The sequence below is a fragment of the Phallusia mammillata genome, chromosome 4 (genome assembly GCF_965637545.1).
Source record: "Phallusia mammillata chromosome 4, kaPhaMamm4.hap1.1, whole genome shotgun sequence".
Classification (NCBI taxonomy): domain Eukaryota; kingdom Metazoa; phylum Chordata; class Ascidiacea; order Phlebobranchia; family Ascidiidae; genus Phallusia; species Phallusia mammillata.
The window spans coordinates 455,962-480,563 of record NC_137255.1 but is presented as its reverse complement, the minus strand read 5'-3'; the positions used below and the strand labels follow the sequence as shown (position 1 = coordinate 480,563).

Here is a 24,602-nt window from a genome sequence, read left to right as displayed (position 1 = left end):
GCAAATGCAGACCGACAGGCAGGTGTTGATAAAACCTTCGTAAATACCTCAACCAGACCCTGGTAAAAATGATAAAATTCCACCCAAGTTTGGCATATTCAGGTTTTTCTTTTTTGCCTGTTATCTGTGTAATTTTTCTCACATAGCGGTCAGTAACCTAAATTGTTTTAATTCTGTTTTTTATTCTACAGGATGTCCTGGACATGATTGCTGTGAAGAAAATGAACTTGATCGCAATCATAAACGAGGAAGCTGTTTTTCCCAGGGTAAAAACAATCTTTGTACATGTTAAAAATATTTTGCTATAAAACTTCTTTTTTGTTTCTTTTCTCAACAACTTTTTTGTTTCTACTAAGCCACATTTTCTCTTTCCTTCCAAAGTGTGACAAACTGTCATATTTCATTTAAGCTGTTTTTAACATAAAACAGTGGTTCACAACCGGAGTTACGCCTGAGCTTTTCAGGTGGTACATGAATAGATTCCTGCTATACTTAGTTTAAGTCCGATCTATAGTTGCAACTCCACTGACCCAACTGATAAGCCCTGGTTTGGACAAAACTTGTTGTTTAGGCATTCAGTTGAAATTACTAACTTTGCTGATTTCAGAAATATGTTCTAGTCAAGAAAAATACTTGTTCTATGCATTCAAACAGGGTTTAGATGGTACACAGCAATAGAGAACGTTGTCAGGTGGCACGATTAGTATAAGGTTAAAAACCACTCGTATCAAAAAATAAAACAATGTTAATAAAAAACAATTTAACTGTTTTTTTTGTTCGAGGCAAGCACATAAAAAAGGTTAAATCAAACAGGTAGTACCAACATACAATTAAAATGCTTGGACATACATGTGCTATTAGGGATGTGCCAAAACTGCAAACGTTCTGTTTGGTCGAGCACCGAGCATCTCACTTTAATGCTCGGTGCTCGGCCGAGCACGCTCGGTGCATTATGACGTCACAAAAATCCCCTTACGTTTTAGCTCCACAAGGTCTCTTACGTCACCGGCGGTGTTTTATTAAGCTGCCATGCCCTTTAAGTACGCGTTTTCCACTATTTAATACATTTAAAAAATCATTCGTTTTTGTTCACAGACACCCTTTAGAACACTAGTTACGTATGTCAGCAGGGCATGAATATGCAAATTTAACGCTCGGGTCAGTTTGTGCAACTACTCGGCCGAGCACCGAGCATTAAAAACAGCGATGCTCGGTACCGAGTGCTCGGGTTCTGGCTCGGCTCGGCCCATCCCTATGTGCTATTATACCTATGTTGATGTTATATTATATATATATTGATGTTATGCAGGGCACAGACAGGACGATGCTTGATAAAATGATTCGACAGCATGGCAACAACCAACTCTTCCTACAACCCAAGAATAAATTCGATGACACGTTTGGAATCGAACATTTTGCTGGTCCTGTGCGATATAATTGCAATGGTAGGTTGGCAGCAAATATGCCCAAGTGAGAAAATATCTGCTCCCTGTGAAGCATGGGTTGAATTAGAATGCAATGCTGTCCTGTATATTCTGGTTTTGTTACTGTGTCAACAAAATGTGGGCAGTAAAATTGTGTATGAACGAGTAACAGACAACGCACACTGTTTCGACCTATAAGGTCTCATCAGTGCGGCTGGTGACGAGAGATCGGCCGTATTGGCTAGTGTAGCCATTTAAGGGCACTCCAGTTTGTTGGGAGCAACATAAACCATGCCTCACAGCAACTAAAAACCCATGCCTCACAGTTAAATGATAGCGGGTAGCCTGCAAACGAGGTTTAATGTTGAAAAACATGTGCCATACTATTTTTTATTATGTAAAAGCAATATTTTCCATACAAATTACGGCAATGTGTATGGCTATGGTTTCTACAAATTTATTGTTTGGTTAAAATGTAAGAAGTTAGTCGCTTTTTTGTGGTAATCATATTTGCACTGGCTGCAACAATACTTCTCGTTTTCAGGATTTTTGGAGCGCAATCGAGACACCTTCCATGGAGATCTTATTTCCCTCATTCAAAGCTCCAAAAACAAATTCTTGAAACTACTGTTTCAGAATGGTAAGCGGATAAAATGTGATAAGTTTTACTGTTGTGTGAAGCACAGCTACATAACCATAGCTATTAGTTTGATTATTTAAAGCCTTACCACATTACAAATCATTTGTACCTCATTTGAATAATCATTTGACTTAGGCAAAGATCTGAATTAACTGAATCCGGTTTAACCATAGCTACTATCATATAAAAATTGGTGGTGTTTGTCATGTAAGGACAAATAAACAACCTTAACACCAACAGTAATTGGACATGCTGGATGTAAACCACCTACACAATCTGGTAAATCATGCCCAGCAATATGTTTTGTTTTATAACAGATAGAATGGTAAAATATCAGTCATGGATATGTCTAGTATTAGAAGTCGACACACTTATGATATATACAGTTTTAACAGTTCGTATTTTAAATGGTTTGTTGAACTTTCCAGATATGAAAGGTTCATTGTCGAGAAAGCGCAACCATTCTCTGTGCGAGCAATTCAAGAAATCCCTCGATCTTCTGATGCGAACATTATCTGCGTGCCAACCATTCTTTGTGAGGTGCATCAAACCTAACGAGTCCAAAAAACCTAAGGTGCGTTACAAACTTGTTCAAATCTCGTGTAACCTAAGCTCACTTTCCAACTAACTGATGCAAACACGAATAACCGACTCACACCTGTACGCATATTAGGTGGAACTACTAACGAAAGAACTCACAGTAGCCAGGTTTGGGAGGTTCCGGTAGGTGGCGCAACGGGGCGTTGCAACATGCTGACTCAGCAATTATTGTCCCCGTAAAAGCTTATGCTCCGTTGCTCCACCTACCGGAAATTCCCAAACCTGGCTACTGTGAGTTCTTTCGTTAGTAGTTCTACCCACTTATTAGATAATAAACTTGACTTTAAGTTGATTCCCTACCATGTTAGTTGTTTTACAATATGTCAGCCTCACACAAAACAAGATAAGGAATTGTCTTGTGTCTGTGAATACCAACTTGTAGTATAAATAATGTTTTGAAACACTGGATGACCAACTACAAAAATTCAAACAAAAAAGTTTTTTTTTGTGTATATAAAGACGCTTGTTTCCACTTGTACATTATATTTTTACCGATGATGACAATTGTTTTTGTCGAAACGTCTGTTTAATAAAATGAATACGTTTTAGTAAAACTACTAAACTTTAGTAAAACAAAAAAGTGTTTGATTTAAAATTCGAATTTCTTCTTGTGAAGGTTTTTGACCGGGAACTGGTTGCTAGGCAACTGCGCTATTCTGGAATGATGGAGACAATTAAGATCCGAAGGGCGGGTTACCCGATCCGATATAACTTCGTCGAGTTTATTGACAGGTGAGTGATATCTTAATTGAACTCTGTATAACTCTCCGCTACATAACCTATTATTCACTGCCTGTTTTTAATAAGTTTTTTACAATTATAACTAAGCTGCAGACAGTGCACAATTTTTTCGACCTGTAAGGTCTCATCAGTGCAGCTGGGGACAAGAGATCGGCCGTATTGGCTAGTGTATAACGATGTTCCCGTTTAAAGATTTTGCCCACAAAATAAGCCAACACGAATTCATTTTTGTATCAAAACACCCATAAGTAGAGAATCCCTGAATAAAGTGTTAAATCTTTAGGCTGTTTGGTTCTCACTGGCAAAAGAAATTCAATTTTACAAACAACCGTTAGTTGAGAAGCCCTGGTTGAAGTGTTAGATACACACCAGTTCAGTTTTATTTTTCTCATAGCCTGTTTGGCACCCACTATCTCCACTTGCACCACCCCATACAGTGATATCCATATAAACTTATTTGTGTTATAGATACCGTATGGTGGTTGGCGGGATTAAACCGGCTAAACGGATCAAGAATCACATCGGTAAGTTGCCACCACGTCGCCGTGTAAAACATTTAATATTACCAGTTGGTAGAGTACGTACGTATCATGTCATTGTGTGGTTGGTTTTCCACGGGTGGTTGTGACGTTACACATATATGACGTAACAATACGGCAGTCACCGTACGTTTGTTCTAACCTGAAATGTTATCCATTTCGTCTTTCTAGGTTAAAATGATAAAACTCAACATTTACAAGTAAAAAGTAACTTGCTATTTTAGCAAACGAAAAAACGCGAAAATTTGGAATTGATTTCTGCTCGTTTTTGATGTCACAATGAAGCAATGCCCCGAAAATATTTTAAATTATAACGTAATAAAGGAGAATTGTGTTGTCACAACAGAGGTTTGTCAGAAGATTATTGACTCTACAATGGGAGAAGGATCAGATTGCCAAGTTGGAAAAACGAAAATCTTCCTGAAAGATTCACACGATTCGATTCTCGAGTCAAGCAGAGAGAAGGCTGTGCACAGGTTCAATCAGTGTGAAATATATCTGTCAATTATATTTGCCCCCCAAGTAACAATGGGTATACACCCTATGTATTAATGCAAGTGCGTGCTGCGACATCTGCTCCTTATATCAGACCCACGACAGCTTTAAAAATTTGATTTTGTTTGTAAATCGACCGGATGCAACTAACGCGTTTTATCCATTTTATGTAAAAAAGATCTTTTCAATTAAACGCTGATAGTTGTATGAGTTTATTACCAGGAAATAGAGCATTGTTGCTTTTAAAGACAATGTGTTGTGCGTGTACATTACCCCTTTTTTTGCCCCACGCATGTAAAAAAAGCTGCCCACATTTCTATTAATTAATAAGGGGTTGAATGCTTAAAGTATCAGAAGATTTTTTTAACAAAGAAATTAAACGCTGATAGTCATATGTTAAGTGACAGGATTAGGGCATTGTCACCCCTTCTTTGACCCGCGCAAGCAAAACGTTTTTGTATTAATTGATGAAAAACTGTTTGACGCGTTGGTTAGGTGCGTGTGACTTTAAACAGGCTGGGAAACAATTTTAACAGACCTGGCGTCTCGTTTAAACTTTTACACAAACCCTATGTTAATTATTAAACTTAACACAAACGTAACAATCGGTTTGTTATGACGTAACAGAGCTGTAATAACGATCCAACGAGCAGTTCGAGGTTGGTTCTGGCGTTGGAGATTTCTTCAAGCGAAACGGAGCGCTATCCTTATACAGACAACATGGAGATCGTATATTGCACAGAAGAAATACAAAATTGTAAGTTTGTTTGGTGTTTGCTGGTGCCAATACTGTGTGGGTTGTAACAAGCCCAGTAGTTTTGCCTCCTTCTTAATTGGATAGATCAGTGGTTCCCAGCCTCTTTGTCCTGTGCACCCTTTTAGACGATATTCAAATCTAATTCCCCCCCTACAAATTTAGTTTGCTAGTATATCGTGCAGCAATAACACATAGCAGAGACAACCAGTAAGAGATTAATATTGTGACACAACAAACCCCCCCTACAAATTACAAAAACCAGTGGTTTTAAACCTTTTCAACAAATTCCTCACTTAACAATTTAAAACATTTTCATTCCCAAAATATACTACGTAGTAGATGCTAAACCATATAATGACAAGTTTAAAAATCAATCTTTTCTCAACTTTACATGTTATATTCCCAGAGCTTTAGTGTCTATTTAGAAACCACATGTAAAAATTAAAGTAAATTCCTCCCCTCAAGTGTTAAAATTTCTCTCCGGTTTGTAACCATTGCAATAAACCGTTTGTACAAGGTATTCGGTCACATAGTGTAATTATGACGTGACTGAACGATTGTTACGCCATACAGATGCATCACGGTTACTTGAGGTTACAAGCATTATGGAAAGCTCGACGTCTCGCCTTTCAGTACGAGTTCGCCAGGAGCCGGATCATCCGGTTCCAAGTCCAATGTCGCGGTTTCATCGCACGTAGAAACATCAGACACAGATTGTGGGCGATTATCAAAATACAATCGTTTGTCAGAGGTGAGTGTGTGATGTCACAAACAACTCACTGTGATGTATGTTACATAGGGCGTTTCAAAGTTACATTTACGCAATCTTGTTGGGATAAACATACAAATAGCAACGAATTATTTTAAACAACACTGCGGCTTAATGCCCAAGCAAGCAAGGTAATATGTTGCATAAATCAACGGTGACCAACCTGTGCGCTGCGCACCCCAAGTGGGGTCGCCTGACAATTTGCCGGGGATCAACTAAGGAAGGGGTGGGCAGCCTTTTCAACACAAGGGCCAGTTAGGGCAATGTAATGCTTACAGGAGGGCCACACATCAATTAAAACTAATTCATATTTTCAGCTTTTACTAGAAAATCACAAGTACAAGCGGATATAAAATATCATAGTAAATACACATTAGTGCAGCGGTGTTAGGATATGGGTTAAATCGCACTTTAAACAGGAAACTGAAAGGGCAAAAGTTGCAACATGATAAACACTCAAATAGCCTTATTTGGGGAAAATAGCTGGAAAAAAAAGAAGGGCCGCACAAAAAATGGAAAAGGGCCGCACGTTGCCCACCCCTGGATTAAGGCATGGTTCCCAGCTTGTTTTAAGCCTTGGACTACTAGGTCCCAATAAAATAAACTCATGGGCCACATAATTGTTGAGCAGGGTTGGGCAACCTTTGTTACTGTAGGGCCAATTTTAAATGTCAAAACTGGATCGAGGGCCGCACATGTGCATCACACAAAGTGATTTTGCTTTGTTTCTTACCAAATATGCTTAACTACAAGTATAATTCGTATTTGATTCTTGTCACATTTTGCCAGATCGCAGAAAACTAGCATGAGGCGCATTAATCAGTTTAAAAATATGTAATAATTTGACTCGTTTGCCAGTACTTTTGAAATCCAAGCGTCTCTGCGGGCCGCACAAACTTTAATCAAGGGCCGCAGGTTGCCCACCCCTGTTGTTGAGGAAACATAAACCATCGTACGCCAGGCCCATGAAGTGTGCCGCCAAGTATACCTTGATCGCATGTCTGCATAGACGCTTCAGTGCTGAACCCAGTTATAAATGTATGTTTGTCTTATAATTGGGGAAAAATTCAGTAAATTTTAATTTATAGAAAGGTTGCGAAATGCTGAAATAGAAATTATTTCACGCCATTATACGAATATTTGTGTCTTATTGCCTGAGCATCATTTAAGTTGGGATTTGCGTTGCATTGTTAAGTCTGTTGTTTTGCTTTGAAATAGAAACCTGGTACCGTTTCGCTCCAAACAAATTTTAATGTTCTCGAATCTGGGTAAACTTACTTGTTTTTGCTATAAATTGGGTTGTTTGTTAAAACATGAAGTATATTATGTAGACGATCGACAAACTGATAAATTTTTCAGGTTACGTTGCAAGGAAGGAATTCCGCAGATTACGAATTCTTAAAAAAGTCCGCAAACTTCCCAAGAGCAAACAACAGGTGATTGTTGCGTAACAACTAACCTATTATTTACTGCATGCATGCTTTTGTAATGAATTTTGTGATGACTCCGACCCAGCACTCAAAACATTTGCTTGAAATTTTAAAAGACTAGTACTAGAGTACATAAACTTATAAGTTTTCTGATTCATTTTGCCCAAAATGGAAGTCTCGTGTTTTACCTCAAACCCGTTTAAACATGGGTGGAAACTTATTTATTTCGATGCAATAAGTTGAATATGTTGTGACACGATATTTTGTTGACAGGCCGCGCTGCAGAAACTTGAACAGGAAGAACTGGAAGCTCAGAAGAAATCGCAACAAGTCAACAAGAATATCGACATGGCTGTAAGTTGTGTGGTTCGTATTGCTGTGTTAGAAAGGCTTGTAACAATCACATTAAGTTGGATGTAAGTTTTGTGATATGTTTAACACAGTGGCTGCTACCTCAGTTCGGTTTAAATCAGGTTAATTTCAAGTTTTGTCGGCTTAAACCCTGTCGTCTAACACGTTTTTTTAGTGCTCCTCATAAGTGGACGCAATAACCTTTAAGGGGTTAAAGGGGTTATTTTAAAAAAAGTTGTAGATTATACTTTCCCACCACGCAAATCCAACTAACCTGTTCAACTCAACAATTTGTTTTTAAGCCATTATCCTGATGAAGGCGTCTAATATGGGACGTCGAAAGGTCGGTTGATTATAATCCAAAACCCAGTGTAGAAAACCTTGGGCCAAACAGAATCAACCGTTGTACACAGTATGCTTATAATAAAACTGCTGGAACAGCCATACTCGTCCATATGTTATACCTGACACATAGTTGTAAACGGGCCTGAAATTGGAGCCCGAACCCGAATCGTTTTTAAGAAGCCCGTTTATGCCCGAAAGTTTGATTGACAGGGCTATACATTGAAGCCTCAGCAACGACCAAGACAACAAACACAATATACAATTGGTCTTAAACAAGGCGTTTTAGGACTGTTTAACATTAGGTCAGGTCCAGCAACTGGCTACTTAGCTGGTTAAATTTATTATACTGACACAGAGTGTAAAGTCAGGTCCGAACCATTTTCTTTAAGATATCTATGCCCGAACCCGGCCCGACTTACAATTCTGGCCTGGCAGCAACAGTTTATTTATTGTCCAACTAAACATTGCATGTGAATGCCAAGTTTAAAACAAAATCTCTGAAACTCCTCTCCTCTGTGCAGGAAATGCGACGGAAGCAGTCACAGGCGATCGATCACAGCGAGATGGTTGACTCCATATTTGGTTATCTCGACCAAGCGGATGAGGGGAGCGAAATATTCGATTCCTCGATCCCACAGATGGCTGAAGAGGAGGATTTGACCGAGTTTAAATTCACAAAGTTCGCCGCAACTTATTTCCAGGTATAAAAGTGCGATTGTAGGCCGCATCCTGGGATGTTAGATACTATTGTTTTATAATACATCTTTCTGTAGTTATATGGTATGACCAGGTTTTTTTTAAGGTTTGGTTTGGGTGACCGCTAAGTAGTTTTAAGAGACCGCAAGTGTTTCATTTAAATACCAAAAAATAGCCAAATCTAAATTTTGGGAAACCGCTGGAGAAATTTGGTACCCAACAGAACGTATATAAACGTATAAACTGTACTTGCATAAGTTTTGAATCCCAGAATAAATTAAAAATTTGAAGTTTAGAGATAATATCGGCATAAAATTAAAATATAAGCCGCCCTCGATTATAAGCCGCACAAACGGCAGGTAAAAAACAATATAAGCCGCGGCTTACAATCGAGTCAATACGGTATGTTAGTGCAATTGTAATAACCCACCCTTCGTGGGATTCGAACCCGTGTCTCGTGTTTTCCAGGCTGGTATTTCTGCGACGCACATCAAACGTAAATTGAAAGCTCCTCTACTCCAACACGACCAAGACGGCGACCGACTTGCAGCACTGGCTGTGTGGATCACTATACTAAGGTTAGCTGGTAGTCGGTTTTAATGTGTTCGTATATATCAGTGGTTCTCAAACGCGGCTTTTTGGGCCGTATGCGGCTCCCAACTACTTATTTTGCGGCTCCCACCAGACCTCAGAAAACCATCAAAGTTTGCTATTTTAGCTTTCAAAGTAATAATCTTTAGTGATTTTCTTAAGGTTCCTTTTTTTGCGGCTCCCTCCACACTTAAAAACGACCATTTGGCCTCGTCAATAAAAATGTTTAAGAACCACTGGCATATATACAGACGGATTAAGTTTATATCACATCAAACTGAAGCTATTAGTGCACCTAAATCAATCTGTGTTTTTCGTGTTGCAATGTTTTGTAAATAATATCGATTTCGCCGATTTAATGGCATCCTCAGTTCTAAGCAAGAAATAAAATAAAATTAAGTTATTCAGGCAATAAAAGATGTTAAAATAATAATAAAGACAGACACAATGATTATCCATAACTTGAATCTTCTGTAGCGAGCGCAGTTGGTTCAGGGCGATTTCTGTAAAAGCGCAGTTTTATAAGTTTATATCGCATGCGAATATGCAAGTTTTTTTGCAATAAACTAGAATGTGCGATTTTTCTTAAGTCTTCAAGTTTCAAAAATTCACGATTATAGGGAGCGACTAAAAAAACAAATTCTACCAAATAATATGCACAGGATAATACAAATATTTACCATACAGCTCTTTTTCTGTCAGAAAACATTAAAAATTCGATTCAAAACGCGCTTTACCAGTAATGCCTATTTTTTTTATAATTCAAACTCATTTGTTTACTTGCTAATAACCACCTTTATGACGTAATAATCCTTATTGTGTTGATGCTCAGATTCATGGGGGATTACCCTGAACCTAAGGTGTCGGACAACATCCGGGACAGTGGGACTGTGATGAGCAAAGTTCGTGGAACTTTGGGTAAAGCTTATGGAAGGAAAGCTAAGGAGAGGATCGAAGATGGGAAAAAGGTTGGTGTGAGGGTACTGGGTTCGAACCCCACGGACGGTGGGTGGTAACAGCAGCCTGGTTTAATACATAAGCTTCTCAAATCTAGCCGGTTTCGCTTAAGTCTGGCTGTGTTACAAAATAGGGCTTCCTAGATTCCTGCCAGGCATAATATAAGTTTATAGAGCTCTTCTGGCAATTGTAGTTGTACTCCGACGTTTCAACTAATCAAGACGACCTGTATAATTCGTCGAAACGATGGAATAAAAATACAATTGCCAGAAGAGCTCTATAAACTTGAAAGTTATATGGTTGTGAGTTATAATCTCACCGCAAATCAAACAGCATTACAATATAGAAAAGAACTTTTTCCTTGAGCTAGTTATGACTGTGTTTAACTTGATAAATTTTTGTGACAGTCACAGAAACGTCGAGGATCTCGCAAGAACTTTATCAACCTGACGTTAAAGAAAGCTTCCAAGTTAAACGATGAACTGAATGATGGCGGCGACGGGACAGAGGTGCGTTATATATGTTTGTGGGTTAAAATGAAACCAGCGATCACGGCATACTTATCGATAAATCACAATACGCCAGGTCTCTTGAATGCATTGTACCGAATCAGCTGGTCACCAAGCATTCCATTATGGTAAAACACAGGCTCGGAAAATCTGGTCAGCGGTGGAATTCGAACCCACGACAGGAGTCTTTCCGGGACTCACGCTCTACCATCTTAGCTACACAGGCTCAGTGGAAGTTTTCTAGCCTGTGTGCTTGCCATATAGGAATGCTTGTTGACCGGCTGGATAGGGTGTAACGCCTTCCATACGCCTGTAGTACAATGAGATGATTGGATGATTGAAGTTCGTGTTTACAGGAGGCCGATTATCAGATGGTGATCGACCGACCAACTACCAACCTCGAAAAACTTCACTTTATCATCGGAAATGGAATCCTACGTCCAAATATAAGGTTAGTTGCGTCTTATGTGGTTTGTAGGTTGACTTGTTAGATGACCTGTGGTGAACTCTCTAAACCTCGCTTAACCTTTGACTGAATGCGGAAACCTTTCGCCAGTAACCCATGGTTTATGACCTGAAGTAACCTTTACAAACAGGTTCTTATGACCCAAAGTAACCTCAAAATAAACGTTTGACCTCTAACTGCACGCGAAAATCTTTTCCCAGTAATCCTTGGTTTGTGGTCCGAGGTAACCTTTCCAAAGGATTTTCATGACCCGAAGTAACCTTACAATAAACTTTTGACCTCACTTAACCTTTCCACTTTATGTTTCAGATCTGAGATCTACTGTCAGATATGCAAACAGCTGAGTTTAAACACGAACAAATCTTCGCATGCGAGGGGTTGGATCCTGGTATCGCTGTGCGTTGGATGTTTCGCACCCGATGAGTCGTTTGTGAAATATCTACAGAACTTCATACGCCACGGGCCGCCCAACTACGCCCCCTACTGTGAGAGTAGACTGAGAAGAACCTTCGCGAACGGTGCAAGAAACCAACCTCCCAGCTGGTTGGAATTACAGGTGAGAGGTTCACTGTTAAAACTGATGGTTTGTCTTCACATAATTCATCACATGCAAAGCGTCGTGTTTGAACCGGATGGGGTTTGACGTCACAAATGCATGACATAACATTCGTTTGATAAACCGGTCATTAGAAGTACATTATGACGAAACTGTACCGATAGAAAATGTACTTGCAATTAACTGCTTTTTCGCTTTTTACGTCTATTTGCGTCTAGTCGTCAGTTATTGGCCGAAATTTGCACTTAAGTAATAATAAGTTATAGTGCCTAATTCAGTATGTAATAAACCGGTGTATGCGATTAACCGGATTCATCTGTGTTTATAAAACGCGTCTTGCTACATTAAAAAAGTACCTACTCATTACAATCATTAAAAGTACATTATGACGAAACTGTACCGGTAGAAAAATGTTCTTGCAATTTGCGCTTAAGTAATAATAAGTTAGAAAAATGTTTTACATGTATGGGATTTGTACACATAAAAAATATGGCATTATGTCTGTTTTTTTTAGGCCTATAATATAGTGATGGGACGATACCAGGTTTTGAAGCGAGTACCGATACCGAGTACGAGTACCACATGTATATACCTTCGATACCGAGTACGATTACCGAGTGCTTAAGTGTAGTGTTGTACTTAGTTGTATATCACTGGCTAATTTATCTGCCTTGGTCGGGGTGCAGGCGTGCACACACACATTGCGAAAAATGTAATCTCCACATGATAGCGAAAATGATATACGTAACCTGGCTGAACTTTTTTCCTGATTTTGTGCTGTCCGAAGCAAATATAGGCCAAAAGTTGCCCGTATTCTTATGATGTAAATTGGCCTTCGGTACTCGCACGTTGGTATCGAAAACTGAGACAAAATATTTCGATACCGAGTACGAGTATCGATACCACTAAAATCGTTCGATACCATCGATACCGATTACCGAGTACCGAGTACCGAGTACCCGTCCCATCACTACTATAATATATGCTAAACATTATTTATTTGTTAAATAAGATAGTTATAATTCAGTATGCAATAAACCTTGTTACCAGGCAACGAAGTCGAAGAAGCCAATCATGTTACCGATCACATTCATGGACGGAAACACGAAAACTCTGCTGACAGATTCCGCAACAATCGCCAAAGAGCTGTGCGATGCTCTGGCTGAAAAAGTCGAACTCAAGGATAAATTCGGGTTTTCCCTCTTCATTGCGTTGTACGACAAGGTGGGCTTGTTTTTTTTTTATTGGCGGCTGGTGTGACCTTGGTTTACGTAACGTTGGCCGAGTGGTAAGCGCAACCGCCGTGGGTTCACAAGGTTATGGGTTCTAATCCCACCACAACCACAATGCTTACTTTGCTTGATATTGCTTTCTATAAACTCAGTGGAATCCGTTGCTTGATTAACAGCTGGACTTAATTGCTTAACCTTAAGTTGGCCTTTAGCGCGTCAGCCTTGTGAGGTCGGTGGTTCTAATCCCACCACATCCACTTGTGTTTCCCTGATCAAGAAACTTCAGCAGGCGTTGCTTTTACCCTCTAATTTTTGAAAAATTTTACTGTAAAAACCCAGCACACGTAAAACGACCGACTTATTATGTGCATAACCAAATTGCATTCAGGTGTTGCCCGTCCACCAAGGATAAACCCAACTTGTACGCTGTTTTTGTTACAACTTTTTTCTAGTTTGACATTTCTGCGGTTTTCATGCGCTCGGTTAATATCTTCCAATAAAACCTTACCATCTAAATTCCATCCTTTTTCTCCACTAGGTGTCGTCACTGGGCAGCGGAGCTGATCACGTGATGGACGCTATTTCTCAGTGCGAGCAATACGCGAAAGAGAATAACTGTCAGGAGAAGAGCGCCCCCTGGAGGCTGTTTTACCGGAAGGAGATTTTCACCCCTTGGCACGATCCCACTACCGACTCGGTATAAGTTTGATGGGTTTTAACAATTTTAACGCGGTGAAAATAAATAAAAAAGGAAAAAGTAAAAAAAAATATAAGTGATTTAAAATGAGGAAGTTTAAAATCAGCTTATGTATGAAAGTTGAAAACATAAAAAATGATATTGAATGCCTTAAACTGGAATTAATAACCCGCATAAAATTGCATTTATCAAGAAAAATAAATAAATAACTGAATACTGGAGAAAAAGTAAACGTATAAATTTGGGAAAATATTAAAATATAAAATGTTTCAGAATAAAGAATTTTAAAATATTTTGAAATTAAAAAACATAAAATATGGCAATAAACGCATTCAACTGGAAAACAAGTAAATTGATAAACCGCATAAACTTAGAGAACACAATTTATCAAACACCAACAACATATACGCACCAAAGCAGAGGAAGTGTTTTCTGTTTTGCTCGACTCCAACTTTCTTCTATAATTTCCAGGTGAGTACGAATCTGATCTACCAACAAGTTATACGTGGCGTGAAGTTCGGTGAATATCGGGTGGATAATGAGATGGAACTGGTACAACTTGCATCAAAACAACATTACATCGAACATGGCGCCGATATTAAGGTGGGTGTCGGCTATACATTGGACTATATAGTAACGCGACAAACACAAAATCGTGTCCTAATAAACCAGGTGTTCCCAACCTTTATTACCGAATTTCTCACTTAACAATTTTAAATATTTTCATTCCTTCCCAATAGCCTCCATATTGTAGATTTCATACAAAGATCTTTTAAAGTTGGATCTTTTATCAACTTCACATGTTATATTCCTAGATGGAAAGTGTCTATTTACAAACCACATGTGAAAGTTAAAGTAAATTGATTTCCTTTAAGTTTTAAAATTCCTCCCCAATATACTACACAGTAGATTTTTAACCATAACTTTTTAGCTTCACGGGTTATATTCCCAGAGCTTGAGGTTATTTACACTGTAGTGGATGTTTAGAAAGCAATTGTTTGGTTTTAACAAAATAAAAAACTGTGAGAAAAGTTGTGTACCACAATTCAAAACACTAAAACCTTTGAACTTTACAAAACGTTATTGAACAGACAATTTATTTCGTTGTAATTGGTCGATTGTGGGCCTAATTCGGACTTTGTTTGGGTTCGGGCAACTTCGGATATCTTCGGTTTCGGGCAATTTCGGAAAATATCGGGTTTCGGGCAAATTCGGAAAATATCGGTTTCGGGCAAATTCGGAAAATATCGGTTTCGGGCAAATTCGGAAAATATCGGGTTCGGGCAAATTCGGAAAATATCGGGTTTGGGCAAATTCGGAAAATATCGGGTTCGGGCAAATTCGGATTTGTACTTTCGGGTTGAGTGCCGCTTACAACTGCTAGAAACAAGGTCTTATATCGAATAGTAGAGATTGACACCTTATACGCTTTATTGTTTCAGCCATCTCTTCTCAACTCTGTCGTTGAAAATTATCTGCCAGATCGGATGATCGCACAGAAATCCACTCAACACTGGGTGACGCTGTTGGCCAATCAACATCGAGATGTAAGATTTGTTGATATTTTGCTGCTATAAGCTTGCTGCACGCCAAGCTAATAATCTAGACCGTAACCTGCAAAACTAGTTTGTCCACGTGAGAAAAATAACTACGAATATAAGACATAGCGACAGATTTAGTGGTTTTTCACACTGAATTTTCTTCTACGAATATAAGAGTTTGTTAATGTCTATTGACATGGCTTCTGTGTTTGACCGACTTTTGTAGGGTTATTCTTTAGCTAAATAAGGAATCAGTTTAATGACGAATACAACGGTCCTAATAGACGTAAAAATCGACGCGCTTTATTATTCAAACGTTTCGGCAAATGCTCATGCCATCATCAGTGATAAATAAGGGATAATCTTATTAAATTTGTTAACCAGTTCCGGGTCATTGCCTTCCTTGTAGTAAAGCTTGGTTATATTTTGAGTCAGAAGCGTTTGTTTCTTTAGTATTACTTGCCATTATTCAGGCTATATACTGTTGTGAACGTTGTGATAAACCTTGCCATTCAAGTTTATAGAGCGTTGCGTTGTAACGTGCTTGCGTTTTTCCCCTTTGTTTATCGTACACTGTACTACGCGCATTCAGTGTTATTTACCCTGATGAAGGCGACCTGTATAGGACGTCGAAACGTCGGAATAAAAATACATTTGCCAGAAGAGCTCTATAAACTTGATATTATGCCTGGCAGCAATAGCTTATATAAACCTTGATACTATTCAGGCGATATATTGTCGTGAACGTTGGGAGCCATCCAGAGTAGGTGAGGATGTCGTCACACAAGCCAGGTTCAGTTGGCCACTCCTCTTCTCGAGGTTTTACGAAGCTTACAGGTTGTCTGGGATGAACTTGCCCAAGAACCAGATCATCATCGCTGTTAACTGGACAGGTGGGTGTTTAAACCAGTGGTTCTCAAACTGTGGTAGGCGTACCACTAATGGTATACGGGCTTTTAACGTGGTATGCGAGTAGCTTGCTGCGATATCTAATATAAGTCAGTTCAAGAATTGCAACCCAACAGATCAGCCCTGATTTGGGCCAAACTTGTGTTTTGGACATTCTTTTAAATTTGCTAACCTTGTTGATTTTAGAAATATGCCTGGTCAAGAAAAAATAGGCCTATCTTTTGGTCTACCCGTTTAAAACAGGGTTTAGGTGGTACGCAGCAATAGAAAATGTTGTCAGGTGGTACGCGATCAGTGTAAGGTTGAGAATGATTTGTTTTTAAGTAAAGTTTAAACCTACACATGCTTTAATTAATGTTCAGCTGAACCAATTCGCCTGAACTACATTTAGATCTATGTACGGTGTATGCGCAACAAGTTAATACACACCCTGTGTTGATGTGCATTTGTGCCAAAATGTTAAAATCACCAAGCAAATGTGACATAGAACGAATTCAAACCCGTACCTAGCTTTTTATTTATTTAACCCATGCCCGAACCCGAGCAGTTATATCAAACCAATTTGCGATCGAAATGTGAAATGTGATGAAATTAATTCACTGAGTTGAAATTTGTACCCATGATAACACAAAGTATTTAAGGGGGTTAAGTTATCCCAAACCCCTGTGCCCCTTTAAGACCCCGCACATTTAGGGGGTAACTCACCCCTGGTTCACACAATGGTGCGGCTTGTGGTTAGGGCTGGAGTTGTTTTCAATATTTTGTTGTTCATCATTTGCAGGAGTTTATTTTGTTGACGACCAAGAAGATATTTTGCTGGAACTTTCCTTCCCCGAAATAACAGGAGTGACAACCAACAAGTAAGTATGTGTTGGAAATGTTTGTGCGCAAAGTTAAAAGCATAAATGCTATTATCATGAAACGGTTGGAAATCTGTTTCAACAACTAATACCTTTTGGGACGGCGATTATAATAAAACTGCTGGAAGTAGGGCCTACAATACTCATTTATAAATCATAGCACACCAGGCCCATAGAAGGCGTGATACCGAATCAGCCGGTCTCCCAAGTGTTCCCATATGGCAAGGCACTGGCTAGAAAAATCTAGCCTGCGGTGGGATTCGAACCTACTACACGAGCCTTTTTGTACAGCACGCTTTAAAGGCCGATTTAAATCGGTGTAAATCTTCTTCCAAATCTTGACGTGGATTTCTGTGATTCATGTATGACTTTGCTGGTACTGTAATATATATGCTCCCTATAGGTTTACGCATATATCAGTTAGCAAAGCGCCAGGGTAAATTTCCTGTCGTAGGTTCAAATCCCACCGAAGCCGACCAGGTTTGTCCTCCTGTTTACATTGGAGTGGGAATATCAGGCAAAATATCAGTGCCAGTTACTCATTACTCTGCTCTTATGTAGAACCGGGAAACTTAAAGGGGCGAGCTTCACTCTGACCACCGTAAGCGGGGATGACGTGACCTTTACGTCATCGAACTGTGACGACATCACCGAGCTCGTGACGTATTTTCTCGATGGGCTTAAGGAGCGATCTCGTTACGTGGTGGCGCTACAGAGCAACGTCAACAAACGTGAGTCAGTGTGAAAATACTTGGATAAATTTTACGAATTTGCAAATTACCAAGGTAAAGGCTGCAATATTTTACAAACAGAATTTTAACACAAGACGGCTACGGTACAGCTACCAGCGATTGACAAAGTTTGCGTCCTTATGTTATTATGACGTCACAGACACTATGACGTCATAGACAGCCGCTGAACATTTTTTAACTAGAAGTTTCCTGTTTATTTGTTTTTTGAGGGGGTTTGAAAAATTAAACTTCACGAGAAATTTAGCAATTATAATTGAATCTAAACATACACACATTTTCTTCAGCAACTGACGAGGAACCGACGATAATGAGGTTTAAGAAAGGCGATCTTATTGTGATGGAACAAGTGGCTGGCGCGAACTTCAACGACGGAGGATGGAGGAGCGGAGTGAATGAGAGGAGCAGTAAGAGCGGGGACTTCCCCACAGATAGCATGTATATTCTCCCTACCCTTGCTAAACCTGCACAGGAATTACTGGTGAGCGATTGTGTGTTGTTGTACCTTACGTGTTAAGCTTATACGGATTGGTTGTTGCAACGACGTCATGTGGTTGATATGGGTGAAAGTTCAACCGCTAGGTGGCACCCGTGCGCGTTGCTATATATGACGTAACACCATGAGTTCGATAGTTTGCCTGTAGACCCGAAACTTTAGTTTGGTGATGTTTAGGTTATGTCTGCATGCAGAATCAGTCCAATGTTATTTGGTTATATCAGAGCCTAAAGATAAATAGATGATTACGTAAAAAATGCCGCTAAAATTAATAGACTTTCGGCGGATTCTCCACTGAGCCAGTGTAGCTCAGCTGGAAGAGCGCGAGTCCCGGAAAGACTCCTGTCGTGGGTTCGAATCCCACCGCAGTTAGTTTATTAGATGGTTCTAACCTACACCTTGACGTGTATGAAGGCTTTGGTGACAGGCTTGATTCGGTGTAACGTTGGTAAAACGCAAATCCTGTATGACTCCTGTTGTGTGTTCGAATCCCACCGCAGGCTAGATTTTTCCAACCTATGCATTGCCATTTATGTAGGTCCTGACGCCATCGCTTAATTTAGTATGACGTCTCAAAAAGGCCTAACATGCTTTAAATACGATAAAACTTATATGTTTATCTGCTTTCATTTACAATTTTGACCCCAATAATATTTATCACATCAGTCGAGAAGATGTTAAAACATCACACAGTACTTGTGCTAAACAAACCTCCACTTGTTGTCGTTTCAGGCTTTGTACAGTTTAAGTCAAGCAGAACTACAGGATCATGTGAGGAAGAAGAGTAGGCTGAACTCTGATATTGATGCGGATGAGAAGCCTTACACACTGGAGGAATATGCAGAGGACTTCTTCAGGTGAAATAGGCTTTACCACTAAAATGATTCACAGGGGTTTAGCGGTTAACTAGTAGCAGTGATTGTTAAGTAACGTATGTGGCGGGAATTGCAACATCATGCGATAAATGCTGATATGGCAACTTCTGAGAGGCGCCTACGCTTGTTTCAATACTGCTTTAAAAAATCCGTTACGTTATGGCCGCTAAAATGTCTTTACAGACCAATCAGTACCTTAGCACATGCACTTGCTCGACAGCATTTGATTATTCTGCCCATCTATGCCACAAATCCATACGTTTTACATTATGAACCACGCGTGTCAAACAAATATGATCAATTAAGAACTCCCGTATTATACCTTTCCACGATAAATTGTCATCCTACGGCAGAACATGCCCAGTACACTTTAGGCGTCATTCAAGTAACATGACACTTGACTTGATAACCCATTGTTGTTGTGTTTTCGTTGTCTATGCTGTTTTGCATAAGCGTTCACAAATTTGGTAACGTAATAATACTAAAATGTGGCTTAACACTGTTTTCTAATGGAGATTTATTTTTTTATTGTTCTCTGGTTGCGATTTGCGATTTTACGACAGAACACACCCAATACATTACAAGCGCCATTCAAATAACAGGATACTTAAGTCAATATAACTCGTGTTTTTTACAGCGTCTTTGCTGTTTTAGGTCCAACAACGACAATTTCGTAGATTTATTCACCACTATTCCGTTTCAGGGCGCCGATCCCGCAGACCGTCAGTAAAGTGGGTCCCCCCACTCTGGTCACCAAGAAATTGTGGTCAAACGCGCGCGAGCCGATCAAACAAGCTCTGCTGAAGAAACTGGAGAACAACCACGATATGTCGCAGGAGGCCGTCGCCATCTTCTTAGATATCCTTTCGTGTTTGAACTTTGTCATATTTAACTTTAGCGATCATAATGTAACAAATAATGAAATAATTGTTTCTTTTATTGCAGCCCGAACTCTTTGTTAACAAAGTTAAGCATATTTCGTAATACACTAATAATGTTTTGATCAACAAAATACAACTGGCTAGACCAGTGGCTCCCAACCTTTTTTGCCATCTGCACCCTTTTAGTCGATATTCAAATCTAATTCCCCCCTACGAATTGAGTTTGCTACATTAACATTTTAATGTAATTCTTAGAACAGAAATTAAACTTTCGATTGTAAGCTTAAACCGATTATACAAGAACTTTCTTTTTCTCAGCTCATATATGGCAAATGCAGCAATAACACATAGCACAGACAACCAGTAAGAGATTAATATTGTGAAACAAATTCCCCCCTATAAATTACCTTTTGTTATCCACATAGTATTAGTGTTTTGTTTTATGGTTAACTATTAGTATAGTGGTTAGAGCCATGTAAAGGATTTTAGTTAACCCCTCATGACCCCTGTGGTTTTCCCCTACAACCACTTCGGATCAGTTGATTCTCCTTAACCGCTCCGCACCTGTGATGAAGTATATGGGAGATTACCCTGGAAGGAAACAGCGTCAGAACAACGAGCTTACAGACCAGATATTCGAACCTGCGCTGAAATACGAACAACTGAAAGATGAGGTCTACTGTCAGATCATGAAACAACTCACTGGGAACAAACAAAGGTACGTGGGTTCGAATCCCGGGGCCACCGGGCGACCTTGGTAATCTAAGGTATAATTGAAATGTTTCTGATTCTAAAAGAAAAATTTCCACTGAAGTGGCGTATGACGATATCAAGTTGTAATTTCGACATTTCAACAAAACTCTTATTATTATTTGTGAAATTATGCAAGCCATTTGAAATAGCACATTTACATGTAGAAATAAACGCAAAAGTCACTTAATTATATATTACTTAAAATAATTAGCTACATATATAAGCTGTTGCTGCCATGGCATAGTATCAAGTTTAAAGAGCTCTTCTGGCAAATGTGATTATGCGTTCCATTCTTTTTTTACTTTGTTTATCGTACACTGTACTACGCGCATTCAGTGTTATTTACCCGGATGAAGGCGACCTGTACATGACGTCGAAACGTTGGAATAAAATCACATTTGCCAGAAGAGCTCTATAAACTTTATAATTAGTTACATTGCACATAGGAAATATCACACAAACAAATCTGTTGATTTTTTTTTCTCACAGTTACAGCGAAGATCGCGGTTGGGAGCTGATGTGGTTAGCAACCGGCATATTTGCCCCTAGCAACCAACTTTTACCGCACCTACAGAAGTTCCTCAGCACCCGTAGATCGAACCCGGTCGGCAATGATTGTTTTCACAGGTAAAGTACCACTTTATAATGTGTGTGTTGGGAATTATGTTGGCCTGACAATCGTTTGAATCTAATAACTGTAGAATGGTGAATTAATAAATTGTGTGTTTTGTCGGTGGTCAGCAACCGTCGGTCCGCGAGGAGTTCGTTACCGGGCCGTATAGTTTTTTCAGGTTGAATGCTTTAAAACATTTTGCCCATGATAAACTAATTTCGGCGTTTTTCTTGCTTAAATTTGTTGTTTTGAGACCGGTCAAAATTACACTTTTAAAAACGGTCCGCAATGCAAAAAGTTGCCGACCTCGGTCAAACGTTTGAATTGGATAACTGATAAATGGTGAATTATTAAATTAGTTGTTTTATGTAATAAGTGCGCATTTAAAAATAAGAAAGTGAATATGACTGTTGTTTGTACAAAGAACAAACAAATATACGTGTGCAAAACAGCCTTCGCAATATATTTGTGGCGCTATACAATTTTAATCGCCCTCCAAGCATCAGATATTATATTTTATCCGTTTAACGATCAAACAAAAGTCCATGTCGAAAAATCATTTTTGTTTTTCTTATAATGTTATTTTAAGTCATAGCTCAGTCCGGTTTTCGACTGTTGATAATCACCACATTTGATTTTCACCATAGGATAAAGCTTTCCTAAAATCCAAAAGCATAAGCAAATCATTTTTCCGCCGTTATAAAAGTCCTGCAGAACATGAAACTAGTAGATTCGGGCCAGCCCATAATCCCCGGTCAAAAACAGCTCTATATAAGGCCGGGCTTTGAATGAAACGGACTTTAACCGGACTTGATTTCTCACTCGGCCTCATTTGTGTCAAAATTTCCACTTTTGGGTCGCACCCCTTAGTTAAGATAAACTTAACTGGGATCAACCCTGAAGCGTCGATGCAGCGATCACGGCACACTCATTGATAAATCACATTACGCCAGGCCTATTGAAAATTTATCTAGCCGACGCCTTGCCATATGCTTGGGAGCTTGATTGGGTATGACGCCTTCAATGGGATTGGCATTCTATATGATTTCCCTTTTAGGACAGAAGTAGATTTGCCACACCACTTGATGACATTTCCAACCTGTATTTTGTTTCAGATATCAGCGTCCGATCAAGAACGGTCACCGCAAGTACCCACCCCACCTAGTGGAGGTCGAAGCCATCCAGCATAAAACAACCCAAATATTTCACAAAGTATATTTCCCCGATGACACTGACGAGGTGATTATGACACAACAGTTGACCTTGTGTTATTTTGGATGTTAGAATGTCAGATTCGTTTAAAAACAAAAACTGTCAGAGAGCTTCACTATATAGAAATAGAGTGCAGTGGACCTCGGTTAAACCGGATTCGGTTTATCTGGAGAAAAAATGCTCTTTTTACATCACCTTATCCGTTATTTGCTATGTTTCAATAGTAAATTTGTACATCAAACCATGTTGCAATCGCGGGGAGGTTTATAACACAAGCAAATTGTGTAAAAAAGCTAAAAATAGTAAGGTGATCCCATATTGGCTTAAACTCTACATTATTGCACCTTTTTTCTAGTAAGATGGCAAACTGTATGTGTGGATAAAGAGCATGTAGCACATATAAATTGCGAATGTATAACACCACCGTTTCTAGTTTTTCTAGTAAGATGTCAAACTGTATATGTAAATAACCAATAACAATAGCATGTGGCATATTTACATTGCGAATATATAACAGTCGCATTTAGTGTTATTTACCCCGATGAAGACGACCTGCATAGGATGTCGAAACGTTGGAATAAAAATACATTTGCCAGAAGAGCTCTATAATAAAGCATGTTGAAATTCGAATATATAAACACCACCGTATCTAGTTGCCTTATATATTTGTGTTCAGGCTTTTGAAGTTGAATCGAGCACACGTGCAAAGGATTTCTGCCGCAATATCGGGAACAGACTGCGTTTGAAATCAGCTGATGGGTTCAGTTTGTTCGTGAAAATCGCCGATAAAGTGATCAGTGTACCAGAAGATGATTTCTTCTTCGATTTTGTGCGGCATCTCACTGATTGGCTGGCAAAGACACGCCCTACTAGAGACGGTTTGTGATTGGTTAATATGTACATGTGTACACTATAGATTCGTAGTCACTTCTAGCCACCATTGAAATGTCTTATGTTTAACTGCTCCATGCTCGGGTATAAATAGAATCCCTCTGTACGCTAAATAATAGAGTTCTCCAAACTTTTGTGGCAAAACCTGGGTTTAAATCGCACAATATAATGCAATATCACAAACAAATGCAAATGATTAATAGCAGTAAATTTAAACTTTACCCACAACCCTTGTGCCTTGTGGTGTTTGTCTGCAAGACTGATAAAATATTGTTGCAGATTATACCGCTAGTCTAATTTGTGTTCCGTATCCATCAGTTCTTGCATAAACTTTTCAACAAACAGTCATTCTGCAGTCGCCCCCAAATAGATTACCAACGTACATAGTATACACGCATTATGTGTTTATCCTTGCGGAAGTTTCAGTGTAATGATGAAAATAACGGCCCAAATAGACGTAAACAGCCACATGCTTTATTGTTCAAACGTTCCTTCACGAGACTCAAGTTTATATAAACGGGTGCAACAGATGTGGCCCTTCATATCACTGAGGATGGCATGAGCATTTGCCGAAAAAATTAAAATATAAAGCATGTCGCTTTTTACGTCTATTTGGGCCGTTGTTTTCATCATTAAACTTATGAACAGATCCGTGTATAGTGTTGTATAGTATGAGTAAGTTACATAACATCGTATTCGTACCAACTCACACAGGTACAACGCCGCAACTGACGTACCAAGTTTTCTTCATGAAGAAACTATGGGCGAACACCGTACCCGGGAAAGACCCGAACGCCGACAACATCTTTCACTTTTACCAGGAAAAACCCAAATATCTCCGCGGGTTCCACAAATGTGCAAAGGAGGACGCGTTCATCCTTGCAGCTCTCATATACAGGTGGACGTGTGTTCAATACTTTGAGTGTAGTGAACTTGTCAAGATTAATGTATACCCTAAAAAACCATAGTACGTCAGGCCCATTGTAGGTGTGAAACCGAATCAAGTCGGTCTCTCAGTCATTCCCAT

At 39.2% G+C, this 24,602-nt stretch overlaps 1 protein-coding gene across 4 annotated transcripts in view; it reads left to right on the top strand.

Annotated features, from left to right (window-relative positions):
* The window catches only part of LOC145225171 (unconventional myosin-VIIa-like), a 42,416-nt gene that overhangs the window by 14,298 nt on the left and 3,516 nt on the right, over positions 1 to 24,602 (top strand). For all 4 annotated transcript variants that reach the window (XM_080091843.1, XM_080091842.1, XM_080091841.1 and 1 more), the window contains 32 exons: positions 192 to 266; positions 1,310 to 1,445; positions 1,969 to 2,064; positions 2,493 to 2,638; positions 3,281 to 3,396; positions 3,874 to 3,929; positions 4,291 to 4,420; positions 5,067 to 5,196; positions 5,770 to 5,947; positions 7,325 to 7,401; positions 7,669 to 7,749; positions 8,613 to 8,792; positions 9,256 to 9,365; positions 10,211 to 10,346; positions 10,743 to 10,844; positions 11,201 to 11,295; positions 11,620 to 11,866; positions 12,917 to 13,090; positions 13,637 to 13,795; positions 14,267 to 14,398; positions 15,238 to 15,342; positions 16,064 to 16,229; positions 17,027 to 17,105; positions 17,667 to 17,836; positions 18,142 to 18,335; positions 19,083 to 19,207; positions 19,929 to 20,083; positions 20,671 to 20,824; positions 21,349 to 21,486; positions 22,588 to 22,711; positions 23,361 to 23,562; positions 24,290 to 24,473. In XM_080091843.1, the coding sequence (XP_079947969.1) occupies positions 192 to 266; positions 1,310 to 1,445; positions 1,969 to 2,064; positions 2,493 to 2,638; positions 3,281 to 3,396; positions 3,874 to 3,929; positions 4,291 to 4,420; positions 5,067 to 5,196; positions 5,770 to 5,947; positions 7,325 to 7,401; positions 7,669 to 7,749; positions 8,613 to 8,792; positions 9,256 to 9,365; positions 10,211 to 10,346; positions 10,743 to 10,844; positions 11,201 to 11,295; positions 11,620 to 11,866; positions 12,917 to 13,090; positions 13,637 to 13,795; positions 14,267 to 14,398; positions 15,238 to 15,342; positions 16,064 to 16,229; positions 17,027 to 17,105; positions 17,667 to 17,836; positions 18,142 to 18,335; positions 19,083 to 19,207; positions 19,929 to 20,083; positions 20,671 to 20,824; positions 21,349 to 21,486; positions 22,588 to 22,711; positions 23,361 to 23,562; positions 24,290 to 24,473 (4,352 nt within the window). The remainder of the gene's footprint in view (positions 1 to 191; positions 267 to 1,309; positions 1,446 to 1,968; positions 2,065 to 2,492; positions 2,639 to 3,280; positions 3,397 to 3,873; positions 3,930 to 4,290; positions 4,421 to 5,066; positions 5,197 to 5,769; positions 5,948 to 7,324; positions 7,402 to 7,668; positions 7,750 to 8,612; positions 8,793 to 9,255; positions 9,366 to 10,210; positions 10,347 to 10,742; positions 10,845 to 11,200; positions 11,296 to 11,619; positions 11,867 to 12,916; positions 13,091 to 13,636; positions 13,796 to 14,266; positions 14,399 to 15,237; positions 15,343 to 16,063; positions 16,230 to 17,026; positions 17,106 to 17,666; positions 17,837 to 18,141; positions 18,336 to 19,082; positions 19,208 to 19,928; positions 20,084 to 20,670; positions 20,825 to 21,348; positions 21,487 to 22,587; positions 22,712 to 23,360; positions 23,563 to 24,289; positions 24,474 to 24,602) is intronic.